At 37.4% G+C, this 12,382-nt stretch overlaps 1 protein-coding gene across 2 annotated transcripts; it reads left to right on the top strand.

The window, feature by feature from the left end:
- Positions 1–1,505: 1,505 nt before the first annotated feature.
- On the top strand, positions 1,506–11,585 carry LOC110676139 (heat shock 70 kDa protein cognate 4-like). Of its 2 annotated transcripts, none has more exons than XM_021842855.1 (3): positions 1,506–1,665; positions 1,889–2,104; positions 9,790–11,585. In XM_021842855.1, exons 2-3 carry the CDS (start codon positions 1,900–1,902, stop codon positions 11,520–11,522), a joined length of 1,938 nt encoding a protein of 645 aa, XP_021698547.1. In that variant the 5' UTR covers positions 1,506–1,665; positions 1,889–1,899; the 3' UTR covers positions 11,523–11,585. The 2 variants fall into 2 exon arrangements, with proteins under 2 accessions (XP_021698547.1, XP_021698548.1); XM_021842856.1 differs by lacking the exon at positions 1,506–1,665 and adding an exon at positions 1,743–1,814.
- The last annotated feature ends 797 nt before the right edge of the window (positions 11,586–12,382 follow it).

The following is a 12,382-nucleotide window of genomic DNA, read 5'->3' as shown; positions in this document are numbered from 1 at the left end:
ACTCTTAAGTTTTGAATCATATTTTTTTCAGTGTAGAAAATGGGTTTTTATTTTTTCAACATTTTTTTCTAAAACGTCAGGAAATTTCACGACAGCCCCCCATACAACACTTTTTTGTAGGTCTTACCGTTTTCGAGTTATACGGGTTTATAAAAAAAGTAAAAATAAAACTTTGACCCTTTCCAAATGTTAGTCTAGATCGATTTTGAAAAAACAAAGTATGTAAAGTATCTTAGTTTCACATAGTCTTCACACCCAGAAAGTTTCATTGAATTCTGAAGGGGTGCTGCCAATCCCTTTGTCGAGTTGGCGTGAAATCTGTCAAAAGCGAAAAAAAAGTACATTTTAAAAATTTCAGCGATTAAAGCTTATGAAATTACCTTCTCAAAAATATATTTTTGAAAGTTTTCCACTAATTGGAACATAGTTTTTCCGGCTTTTCTTTACGAATTTTCTCAACGGTAGAAAATTTTGTTTCCAGTTAACATTTTTTTTATTCCTGAGAAAATTTGCTTTCATTTTCATAAAAAAATTTTGTTTCTATGATGCTTCGTTCTTGAGTTATGATTTTTCAAAGTAAGTAGTGTCAGAGGAAAACAAAAAAAAATCCAACTGAGTTTTCCGGGAAAATAAGCGATCCTGAATTTTTCTCAATTTTTTTTATTCATATATTGATGAGCCCTGCCTGTGGAAAAAGTTTCATGAAAATCTGAGACCCTTCGGCCCACTCTGTACGGAAATAAAAAAAATCCCCTTGTGCAACAGCTCGCTCAGCGTCATAGGCAGCATGTTGGCCACCATGCGGTGTTGAAGTAATGCGAAGCAATATTACTTGTGTTTAACGAATCTGCTTTACATCACCAACTTATTCAATTTTAATCATGATACAACTTTCTACAGTACTGTTCGCTATAGTATCAAGTAGTGTTTTCGATATTCTGGATTCAAATGAACGCGATCTACCATTTTGCTGAAACAAAAAATAAACAATGTGCTGTTTCCCATATGTTTGAGCTGGAAATCCCATATTAATTTCAATTGGAATGCGCCAACTCATGGAACGACCAAATTAACTGAAATTTTCAGTAAATCTACCTCTAACACTAAGGAATAATCCTTCAACAATACTCTAAAAATGCTAAAAATGTATGGAATGCATATGCTGAAAGAAGTTTAAGTGTACTTCGCACAAACTCTCTAATGCGTTGAACGTCATTGATGACACCATGCGCTACCGCCCATTCGATATGTAGTAGATTGACCTTCCCACTCGATGGAGACGCATGGTTACCATCAAGAAGGTTAAACAAAATCCATGTGCTCGCTGCACTGTGTCTTATGATTTTGAATGCGACTAGGTATCTAACGGCAGCGTCAACTACTGATCACACCTATAGGTGCAGACAAACTCAAAATGAATATTCTAGACACAGATCGTGAGTGAGTGTTTTATTTCTCACAACTTGACATAATGCTTTGGTGGCCTATTTTAAGCTCGGATACCGCCGAAATCGTCGATTAGTTCGTTGGGAAACGTTGAACAGATCAGATCGCTTTGTTGAAAAAGACACAATCTTCAAAAGGCGAAGTTCATTCCCATTTATTACTTTTTTATTCGAATCGTGGATTATCAGTGGAAAGTTTATCGAACGGACAGCTGATTAGGTAAATGAGTGACAATAGTTTCCGGTTTAGTGCCCTAGATATACAGATAAATGAAAATTATCTCAATTGCATACGGTAACATTTGTTGCGTGAAAACGGTTCTAGGATTTTCCTTAGCTGAGCACGTGATCTAAAAATACATACCCGATGTGATTGCCAAGCGCTATAAATAAAACGGATGATGACTGATTAGCGGTTGGTTTTTTCTTTCCTGCTTTTTTAGAATATTGTACCATGTCCAAGACTCCAGCCGTTGGTATCGATTTGGGAACGACGTACTCCTGCGTCGGAGTGTTCCAGCATGGCAAGGTGGACATCATTGCCAACGACCAGGGCAACCGCACCACGCCGTCCTACGTGGCCTTCACCGATTCTGAACGTTTGATCGGCGATGCAGCGAAGAATCAGGTGGCCATGAATCCAAATAATACCATTTTCGGTGAGTATCGAACGGTGTCGTTGGTTTGGAAATGTTGAATGGAAATTGAAATTAGCAATCGATTAAACTATGTAGTGGATTTTAGTTCGGGTGCACATTCAACATAATATCGTAAAAGGTGTTCATATTTCTGTACTGAGTATTGAATTTCAAATGTTGAGTGCAGTGTAGCTTTATTGGAGATTTTATCGATTTTGATAATGCTTTCTAGTTAAGCGGGTCTCCTGTTACACTAAAAATGTACGGTGCAAATGGACACGAAAGTATTGGTTGAGTTCCGTGGATAGACTAAAAGTGCGTTATCCAGCGCTTATTGATGTTTAGCCTTGAAGGATGTAGCACTAGGGTGATTCAAATTTTAAAAATGTTTAAAAATATGCTTCTTACCATCTTTACCATAAAAAAAAGCGTTCTGTGAAATTTTCAGCTTTCTAGCTGGTAATTTAAAGGTGGCATTACGGTACTAGCGTGTTTGGAACATATCTCAAAATTTCTCCATAGTAATTTTCGTATAAACCTACATTGCCTTTGGGCCACCTTTAAATCACCACCTAGAAGGCTGAAAATTTCACGGAACACTATTTTTATGGTAAGGATGGTATGGAACATATGGGAGATTGGATTCTCAAACATTTTTAAATTTAAAAACCTCCCTAATCTAGCACCTTTCCAGTTACTTGTCAATTCAAATATTTCCAATATTGAATTGAAATCTTGGCCTTTAAAATGTCAATTCATACACATTGAGGTGGTTCATAATCCATAAGATGCTGATTCTTAGTGTCCTGTCAAAACATGAGCTCATTTGGATGAAAACTGTGGTTGCACAAGCAAAATCATGCAATTTATTTAATCGTTTGATTATTGCTCCTGCCCGCATCACCCGCTCCCGCAGGAGCAAGCAACGCGACCAAAGGATCAAACACTACTAACCCGTACTTGACACACGATATACGAATTCCAAAATGGCAACTTTGCCATCGAAAGCTCCCAGTTAATAACTGTGGAAGTGCTCATTGAGAAGCAGGCTCTGTCTCAGTGAGGACGTAATGCCTAGAAGAAAATGAAGATGATTGCGATAATTTAATTTAAATTCAAAATGAAAAGGCCAAATAGATAAAAAATAACATTGAATTACAGGCTGATTTTTTACAGCACTATTAACATTAATAGAGGCAAAAAGCCACTATAATAAGGACAATAATTGTAATCCTGGGAGGAGTTCACGCAAAATCACAGATTCTCAAAAGAATAGAATATGTAATATCTGAAGTTGACACCAATAATACCATGAGCATTCTATATTTAGCTTATGTAAAATCTAACCAATAGTAATTACTATCGAAATCTTACAACGAGTTCTGACTGAATGATTTTGACGAAACACTTTGGCAAGATTTTCACAGAATTGCCACTAAATACAAGGTTTAGTTGCCACCAAATCCTAGGCTAGATTGGTTAGATTCTGAAAGAATCCTAGGTAAATATCTGACAGAATGCAGATCAGGCTTCTTATAAAATCCTTGACAGCATGCTTACATATTCCAGGATAGAATGTTAAAATGAATCTTGGATGAGATTCTCTTGGAATCCGTGACAGGACTCTAGAATCTTGGATATGATTCTCACAAAATTCTTGCCAGGATTTCCCAATACAATGAAATCTCCATGAATCGATGTTCCATGGTTTGATATCAACTCATGAAACCATATTATAAACAAAATTGCATGGTTACTATGACGATATTCTTCAAATAGCTTCCCAAAGTATTTATTTTCCTTGACACTTATATTTACATGAGCCAATTGTAATGGTAATATCATAAATTGCTCCCTTCCCTGTTAGGTCACATTATGTCATTTCAAAATACCACTAAGTTGCCGGAAGTGCATTTTTAATTTTTAAAGTTACAATTATATGTTTTCCAATCAGGGAAAATCAATCAATTTCTAATACACTGAATATTTATCAATCCCAGTGGGTTAAGTGATCCACTGTTTTACTTCGGTGTCTCGTTCGGAGATGTAGAAAGATACCTGCACTATGTGGGTAAAATGAATAGCTGTTGGTGGAAAAATGGACATCATACAACAAAATAGATATTTTTGAAAAATTCCATTGCATTTCCAGAAATGCATCCATAAATGATCGTAACCCATTCAAAAATAAATCTTATACAACACCTTAAGATTTTGATTTTGACATCATATCATAACGATATGCGCATCACAGAAAATCCTCAAGATATCCGAGCTAAAAGTTACGTCAGTTTTAATTTTCAAACGTGATTTGTTTGTAAAATCTTAGTTTTCGTTGATGTTATCATTTAAATAGACCTTCATATCAATCCGAACACTTTGTTTTATGCTCTAAATCGTCCGTGCGTGGCAAAACTTATTGATATTTGTTTTTCCTCCGTTAAAGGCACGGTGTTCATTTCTCCATCACTTCCCCTAATTTCAATAATTAATAAATAAATAAAATTTACAATAGTAACCAAGTGTTGAGCTCGTTGTTTCTGACTAAAGGAATGAATAAACATCCGAACTATCACCGCTGGAAGATGAAGGATGGGTTTCTCTTCATTTTAGCGTAGTTTATTAACTTGTGAATCTATTCTTATGTTCAGAAAGAACGAACCACACTCTAAGCTACCAATGGTTTTTGGGGTGTTATCATAAATTATGCGAGATTTAATGCATTATAATATAATATTATGAACAAAACAAATTTGTATGTTCCACAACCGTGCGACCACAGCCAATTCAGCCAATGGTCACGTAAATAACACGGCACCGCTCAAACGTCAAATAGTGAACTCGTGGTCCAATGACTCTGAACAGCTCCGAACACACGCCAGATTTCCTATCGCACCCTCGAGCGCAAAGTTTAACAGTAAATTAGAATGTGTAACGCTCTACTTCTATCCGTTTAACGTCAGAAACGAGGTTGATACTTCGTCTTAAGTTTCAACTCTAGAATTTGACCATCCAATATATAATTTGTCATAAGCATAAGCGTTAATGACCGTACAATTTGTAGTTGCTACTCCGTGATTGACTGGAATAATAAAAATTGCACAGGGAACCAACAGAAAAAGCTTGAGAGTAGCATACCATCTTTAATGCACAATTTCGAGGACTTCAAACTTGGAAATGTCAATAACGGCGCTGGCCAAGTCCTTACGGTCATCGAGAAAGGGAAGGAAGGTTAGTGTGACGTCCATTGCTACTAGAGACCGAGATCACCTCTGTATCTCCATGATTTTCACAGGAAGGAGTTTTGTTAGCGGGGGGGTTCAAAAGCCGTGATCAAGATTTACTTTGGATGATTCACCAGTGATGCGATTCATGGACCTTTCAATTTAAAAAGTTATCTATCAGTGCATCGAAATTTTTAATATTGAATTATTCGAAATATTATTTTTTAGAAATAAAAGAATAAGTACGAGTATCTTAATAAAACTTGAATAAGGGCCTATACCGACGTTTATAGTGGCGAACCATCCATAGTTTATTCAACGATTAAACAAATGCAACGTTTCCACGATACAAATTTGTGTTATCAAAACAAAACACGTATAATGATCCAAGGTAGTCTTTGTACTATAAAATAGGACTGTGCACAATATGCATTTATCGGTATCGGCGATAAAATTTTGATTCAATATCGGTATCGGCGATATATTGGATTTGAATTTATCGGTATTAAACCGATATCCGATAATTTTTAAAAGATGGGTGTAAAAGCAAAATCGATAATTTTCCACATAAACTTTTGCATTATGTAGTGCATTTCTTGAATTTTGTGATTACGACATGCAATTCTCAGAGGACATCTAGAATTCCATTGAATCAGTTTCATTTCTTCAATATAATTAATGAAAATAATTCTGATTATCGGATCGGCAATTGTTTTATCGATATCGGAAAATATCGGGTCATGAGATATCGGATATCGTATCGATAATATAGGCCCGATAAAATCGATATTATCGATAATATCGATATTTGCACAGCCCTACTATAAAATGCGTGAAAAAAATAAATAAATTTAAACAGTCCCGTCCCAAATATGGTGTAAGTAACATATTTTAATCGTGTAAACGTGTAAAATCAACTGCTGAAAATCGGGGTCTAGCGATTGATATAGTCTGGTTAAGAAGTTAACAAAAAAGGAGTAAAAGTTTGACCGGGATTTGAATCATGGTCTAGCGAGCCAGAGTCGCTTCCGATATCTCTCGGTCATCTCAATACGCTGAGAAAAGTGAGTTCAATCTTCTACGGGTTTTGTGTTACTAATTGAAATGGCTCTCTTGGAATTTGCGTCATTTGAATACGATTACATTTAAAACATAATATTGCTGTAATATGGATGTGATCAAATTCATTATAGTCTGATTCTTGATACATAATTAAAAAAAATGTCGGCCGATATAAATTTATTTTTTACTGTGTTAGGCGAACAGAACGAGAGCCAATCAACAGTGGATTAGTAAGAGAGAAGCAGAAATATAAGGTGTGGAAATCTACACGGAGAAATATTTTTACCTAATTTTTGAGTTTACTTTACCCAAAATTAAGTATATCGATTATAGTTTCAACCCAAAATCTCTCGCTTTTCTCTTTCTCCCACACGAATGTTGTCAAAAATAGAGAGAGCTGTATCTACCCAATGGGGGTACTTTGGCCCAATAAGCCAAATTTGGGTAAATGCAACTTTTCTTATGTTTGGGTCGAAAGAACTCAATTTTGCGTTAAATCAACCCAAAATTGAGTATATTTTTCTAATGGAACTAAAGCCAAACTACTTAGTGGGGACCTTGGAAATTTAGCCAAAATTGAGTTATTGGGCTCAACTACGGAATTGCGTTGAAACAACCCAAAATTGAGTTGAATTCCGTCTCCGTGTAACACAAAACTATGAAACTTATTCACTTCCTCATTCTAACAAATTTAAGAATGTGAATATCTGAAAAATGTTTGTTTTGCATGCTTGACGGTTATTGGATCACAAATTAAAAAAAATATATCATTGACGATTAAGCTTTCCAACTGGAACAAACTCACCCACTTCAGCATTTCACATTGGAATAATCATCCAGTTTTTAATTTATCAGTCTAATTTGTTTCGCCGGAAGATTTTGTTCAGATATTACCTGCTAAAGCTCATTTTTTCACTACTACGCCACCTTAATTTTTACTCAGAATTTATCATTTGCCAGGTGAACAGCTAGTACGTATATGAGCGGTTCTTCGAAGCCAGCCTAGTATTCGCCGACGAAGGATTCCCTGAGTGATGTCAATCTATTAGATTTAGACAGGATGAGCGATAATATTTTGTGCTCTGAATTCAGAGTAATCCCTCTGTAATTGGCGTATACGAGTCTGTGCCCTTTCTCAAATATTGGTGTATGCAGTCATCACATTATTCTTCCACCAATACATTTAGAAGAATTTGATGGCTCGATTGGTGAAACTGCCCCAAGTAACTACAAGCATTATATCAATGCATTAATTTGATCGAAAGTCAACATTTTTTGCATTAATAATGTTATCATGCATTAATTCAATAACTGTCAAGCAATGATCCATTTGATTAACATTATGAATGTTTTGTAGCATTATTTTAATTCAGCATTATGTTAAGCGTTTAGTGTGAATATACAGTTATGCTGTCATACAAGACTTCGTAACCTCATTAAACGCACTCGAATCTGTAATAAATAAATAAGACGATCGAGCACGTTCGCATTCGCTCATTACGTTTTGTGGGATATGGAAGAAGAACAATTTTTATAATGAAATGACTATCTTTCATCTCGAACCACCATTTCATGATCTAGGAACATATGTATTGATTCAGAGTAGTTGTATTTTATCTATGAGACTCTTTTATTCATAAGGAGCGAGAGAAAATGTCTACCATTTTCTCTCCCCTTAAATCTTTTTAATGCGCTAGGCCTTTGTTTTGTGAGTTAAGTTCTGTTATTTCCTCTACGAGAAAGAATGATGATCAAATGCTTTCTATTAATGTTTCATTTGGTGAGGAAAGGAAATAACTGTTGTTCAATCGCCGAAGAGATTTCTTTCTATTCGTAATAACTGGGCGAATAGTAATGGTTAACACACACAGTGGCTTCGTTTATATGGAACTTTTATCCTACCTTATCACATCAGCAGCTTTAGCACAGGACACCAACGCCGCACATCATCATCCTAGTTGTGGATTCGAATCCTTATTCCAACAAAAAAAAAAAGATCATTGAGATGGTAGTGAAAATCATTGAAAAGTAGCCAATGGACACATTATTTTGTTCACTTTTAACGCATGCCCTAAATATACATTATTTTAAGCTAATATACATCATGAACCCTAAAAATACAACCATAAAAGCTTTAGTAGAGTACTTTAAAGCACGATGGGCATAGTGTGCAGCGCGCCGTTGCGTGGTGGATTAAATTTTGTTCTGCTCTCGCTGCTTTGTACTACTCTCTGTTTAGCTGAGTATCTGCCATTGGCATACGGCTTCTGGAGGGATTTTATATATCTGTCACTCTAAGGCTCTCTTTATCGAACCACTTGTTTCGTCTTCATCATGCACCAGTGTCAACCACATTTTCGTGGATAGAATCCCACAAGCTGTTGACATCTCCAGAAACATGGATTGTTCTCAACTGCTTGTTGCGTTGTATATTGCAATGCATCGTTCTATTAACTCGAAAATGCGTGATTTCGCGCCCGAGTTTTAACTACAATACGATAATGGTCCTAGTCGATATAAGGGCCACGAAAGGTCATGACATCTATGACATCTGAGAAATGGCCGGTTTTTAGACAGATTCAACTTAATAATTTTTTGGCCTTGTACAGGAAACTTGATGACATCAGCAACTTAAATCTTTCCGATACCATTTTGATTCAGATGTCTAAAATATATTAGATTCAATATTACCGACAAATATTTTGTTATTCCCAATGCTTAAGGCAAGTTTAAATTATTAACAAAAAAAAAAAAACACTTGAAGCAATCTAACAAATCACAGAACAAATGTGCCCATGGACAAACATGGTCTATTTGGTAGCATCGCTTCTCGGTTGCTGCCAGTTGTTTGCGGATATTCCTACGAGTGATCTTAAAATTTAAGGCGAAGTAGGCCGTCATTGAAATTGGCATGCGCTGTTGATGATTGTTGCTAATTCATCTCACGATTTTGAGTCGAAGAAAATCAGTTGGTTTTGCACTGACACACCTGAAAAAGTATCAGCATACTATATGCATGTTAGGGCGTACAGCGATACTTTTTCAAGTCAATATAAACTATCAAGGCTGAGTTTTATCACTTTGGAATGCAAGCTGGAAAGTCATCATTGTTGCTAAAATGACGGGCTACTTAGCCCTAATCTTGTTATCTTGTTTTGGTCTTCTTCATAGCCCTTATATAGGCTCTCATAGTACTCGTAGTGCATGCTCTTGGGCTTATGTTATATTAGCTGCTGTTGTAGTAGATATAATAAAGTTGGAATGATCGTGGATTATTATCAAGTCCATCTTTTCCACGTACGATGTAATTGAATCTATCAAACATATAATCCTGGTTATACCTAAAAGTCTGAAACATATATTCGCTTTAGCGATATTCTACAACTACTAACACAAAAAATGTCATTTCCTGTTTTACAGATGCCAAACGCTTGATTGGTCGCAAGTTTGACGACCCAACTGTACAGGCTGACATGAAGCACTGGCCATTTGAAGTGATCAGCGATGGCGGCAAACCCAAGCTACAGGTTGAGTACAAGGGTGAGAAGAAAAGCTTCTTCCCGGAGGAAGTTTCTTCCATGGTTCTGGTCAAGATGAAGGAAACCGCTGAAGCCTACTTGGGAACTAAGATCGCCAACGCCGTTATCACTGTACCGGCTTACTTCAACGATTCGCAGCGTCAAGCTACGAAGGATGCCGGAGCTATATCCGGATTGAACGTTCTGCGTATCATCAACGAACCGACGGCTGCTGCCATTGCTTACGGTTTGGACAAGAAAGGTGCCGGCGAAAGGAATGTTCTGATCTTCGATTTGGGTGGTGGTACTTTCGATGTGTCCGTTTTGACCATCGAGGAAGGCATTTTCGAGGTGAAATCCACTGCTGGTGACACCCATTTGGGTGGTGAGGACTTCGACAACCGAATGGTCAGCCATTTCGTGGAAGAATTCAAGAGGAAGCACAAGAAGGATCTCTCGAGCAACAAGCGTGCTCTGAGACGTCTGCGTACAGCTTGCGAGCGAGCCAAGCGTACTTTGTCGGCTTCGACTCAGGCCAGCATTGAAATCGATTCTCTATTTGAGGGTATCGATTTCTACACTTCAATCACCCGAGCCCGATTCGAAGAACTGAACTCTGATCTGTTCCGTGACACAATGGAACCGGTTGCGAAGGCTCTTCGTGATGCCAAGATGGATAAGGGCAGCATTCATGACATTGTTCTGGTTGGTGGCTCGACTCGTATCCCGAAGGTTCAGAAGCTGTTGCAAGATTTCTTCAACGGAAAGGAGTTGAACAAGTCGATCAACCCCGATGAGGCTGTTGCTTATGGCGCGGCTGTTCAAGCTGCTATTCTGCAGGGTGATACGTCGGAAGCGGTTCAGGACCTGCTGCTCTTGGATGTCACTCCGTTATCTCTTGGTATTGAAACTGCTGGAGGGGTTATGACTGTCCTGATCAAGCGCAACACCACTATACCTACTAAGCAAACTCAGACTTTCACTACTTACTCGGATAACCAGCCGGGTGTGCTGATTCAGGTCTTTGAAGGTGAACGTGCAATGACCAAGGATAATAATTTGCTGGGCAAGTTTGAGCTGAGTGGAATTCCTCCAGCACCAAGGGGAGTTCCGCAGATTGAAGTTACGTTCGATATCGATGCCAACGGTATCATGAACGTGTCTGCTATTGAGAAATCGACTAACAAGGAAAACCGTATTACCATCACCAACGATAAGGGACGTCTGAGCAAGGAAGACATCGATCGTATGGTCAATGAAGCGGAGAAGTTCCGCAACGAAGATGAGAAGCAACGGGAGAAGATTTCTGCCAAGAATTCTCTGGAATCTTATTGTTTCAACATGAAATCAACGATGGAGGATGCCAACATCAAGGACAAAATCGCTGAATCGGATAAGACACTTATTATGGACAAGTGTAATGATACCATTTCATGGCTAGATGGTAACCAAACCGCTGAAAAGGAAGAGTTTGAGCATAAGCAAAAAGAACTGGAAGCTGTGTGCAACCCGATCATTCAGAAGCTGTACCAGGGAGCTGGAGGTATGCCAGGTGGAATGCCCGGTGGCATGCCTGGAGCTGGAGCTCCTCCACCAACCGGAGGTGCCGGACCCACCATTGAGGAAGTTGATTAAAGTATTCATCTAGAAGGGATAATTCTTCAAGATAATTTAAATAAATTACCAGAAAAAAACCTCGTTTTCATTGTTTTTCTTTATTGTGGAAACGATCGCAACATTTGTCTCGATTACACAAGTTTCGGTTTTACATGGCTCTCGTATTCAAGACTAATTCCTTCGTACAAAAAGTAATATAGCAACAAATGAGAACATTTTACTCGTCACGTTTCGTAACACAGCTGTTTTGCTTATTTTTTTGCGACCGACTTTGTTTGCAAAAGTGCGCACTTTTTTTTTGTATTGAACAGATTTCATCCAGATTAGTTACTTGCCTAAATATAAATGCCTCAGCTTTTTTTTGTTTTGCCATTTTAGCCTTTTTAGCTTTATTTTTTTTTTGTATATAAATCCTTACGTGCTAAACTGCTTCTCGTAACGAGTATTCGCTATAAATTTTATTCTGTAATTTGTCGACAGCCACATTTTATTCTACAAACACCAGCGAGTTTGATGTTGCACGGTACTCAATCAAAACGCATTGGGGAAGCAATTTAACAGATTGGTCACGTTTTCTCTTGTTGAAAGGAAAAATGAAAAATTAAGAAATCCAGCAGGAATTTAGTTTCCATTTACCATTTACAATGCTCTGCGTATGCTTCATTAGATTCGACTATTTACATAATATTTTGAGATTCAATATCCTTTCGTTTGCGATTTCGCACCGGGGAAAATAATCATGAAAAATTCATGTTTCAATCGTGCATTTAAGGAAGTATCGTCGTTGACGGTGGCAATTGCATTCGCTTTTTTATCGCACTTATCTCGCATAATATAATACATAAAAATGTTACTAATAGATCCGGTCATGAAGAATC

This window comes from Aedes aegypti, chromosome 2, assembly GCF_002204515.2.
Source record: "Aedes aegypti strain LVP_AGWG chromosome 2, AaegL5.0 Primary Assembly, whole genome shotgun sequence".
NCBI classification, from domain to species: Eukaryota; Metazoa; Arthropoda; class Insecta; order Diptera; family Culicidae; genus Aedes; species Aedes aegypti.
The sequence above is the reverse complement of the archived record's forward strand: the minus strand, read 5'-3'. Positions and strand labels throughout refer to the sequence as shown.

Excerpts from the sequence above, each read along its gene's own strand:
- LOC110676139 (XM_021842855.1), top strand. The coding sequence starts at position 1,900 with ATGTCCAAGACTCCAGCCGTTGGTATCGATTTGGGAACGACGTACTCC. Across the intron at positions 2,105-9,789 it reads TCCAAATAATACCATTTTCG|ATGCCAAACGCTTGATTGGT; the intron begins GTGAGTATCGAA and ends CCTGTTTTACAG.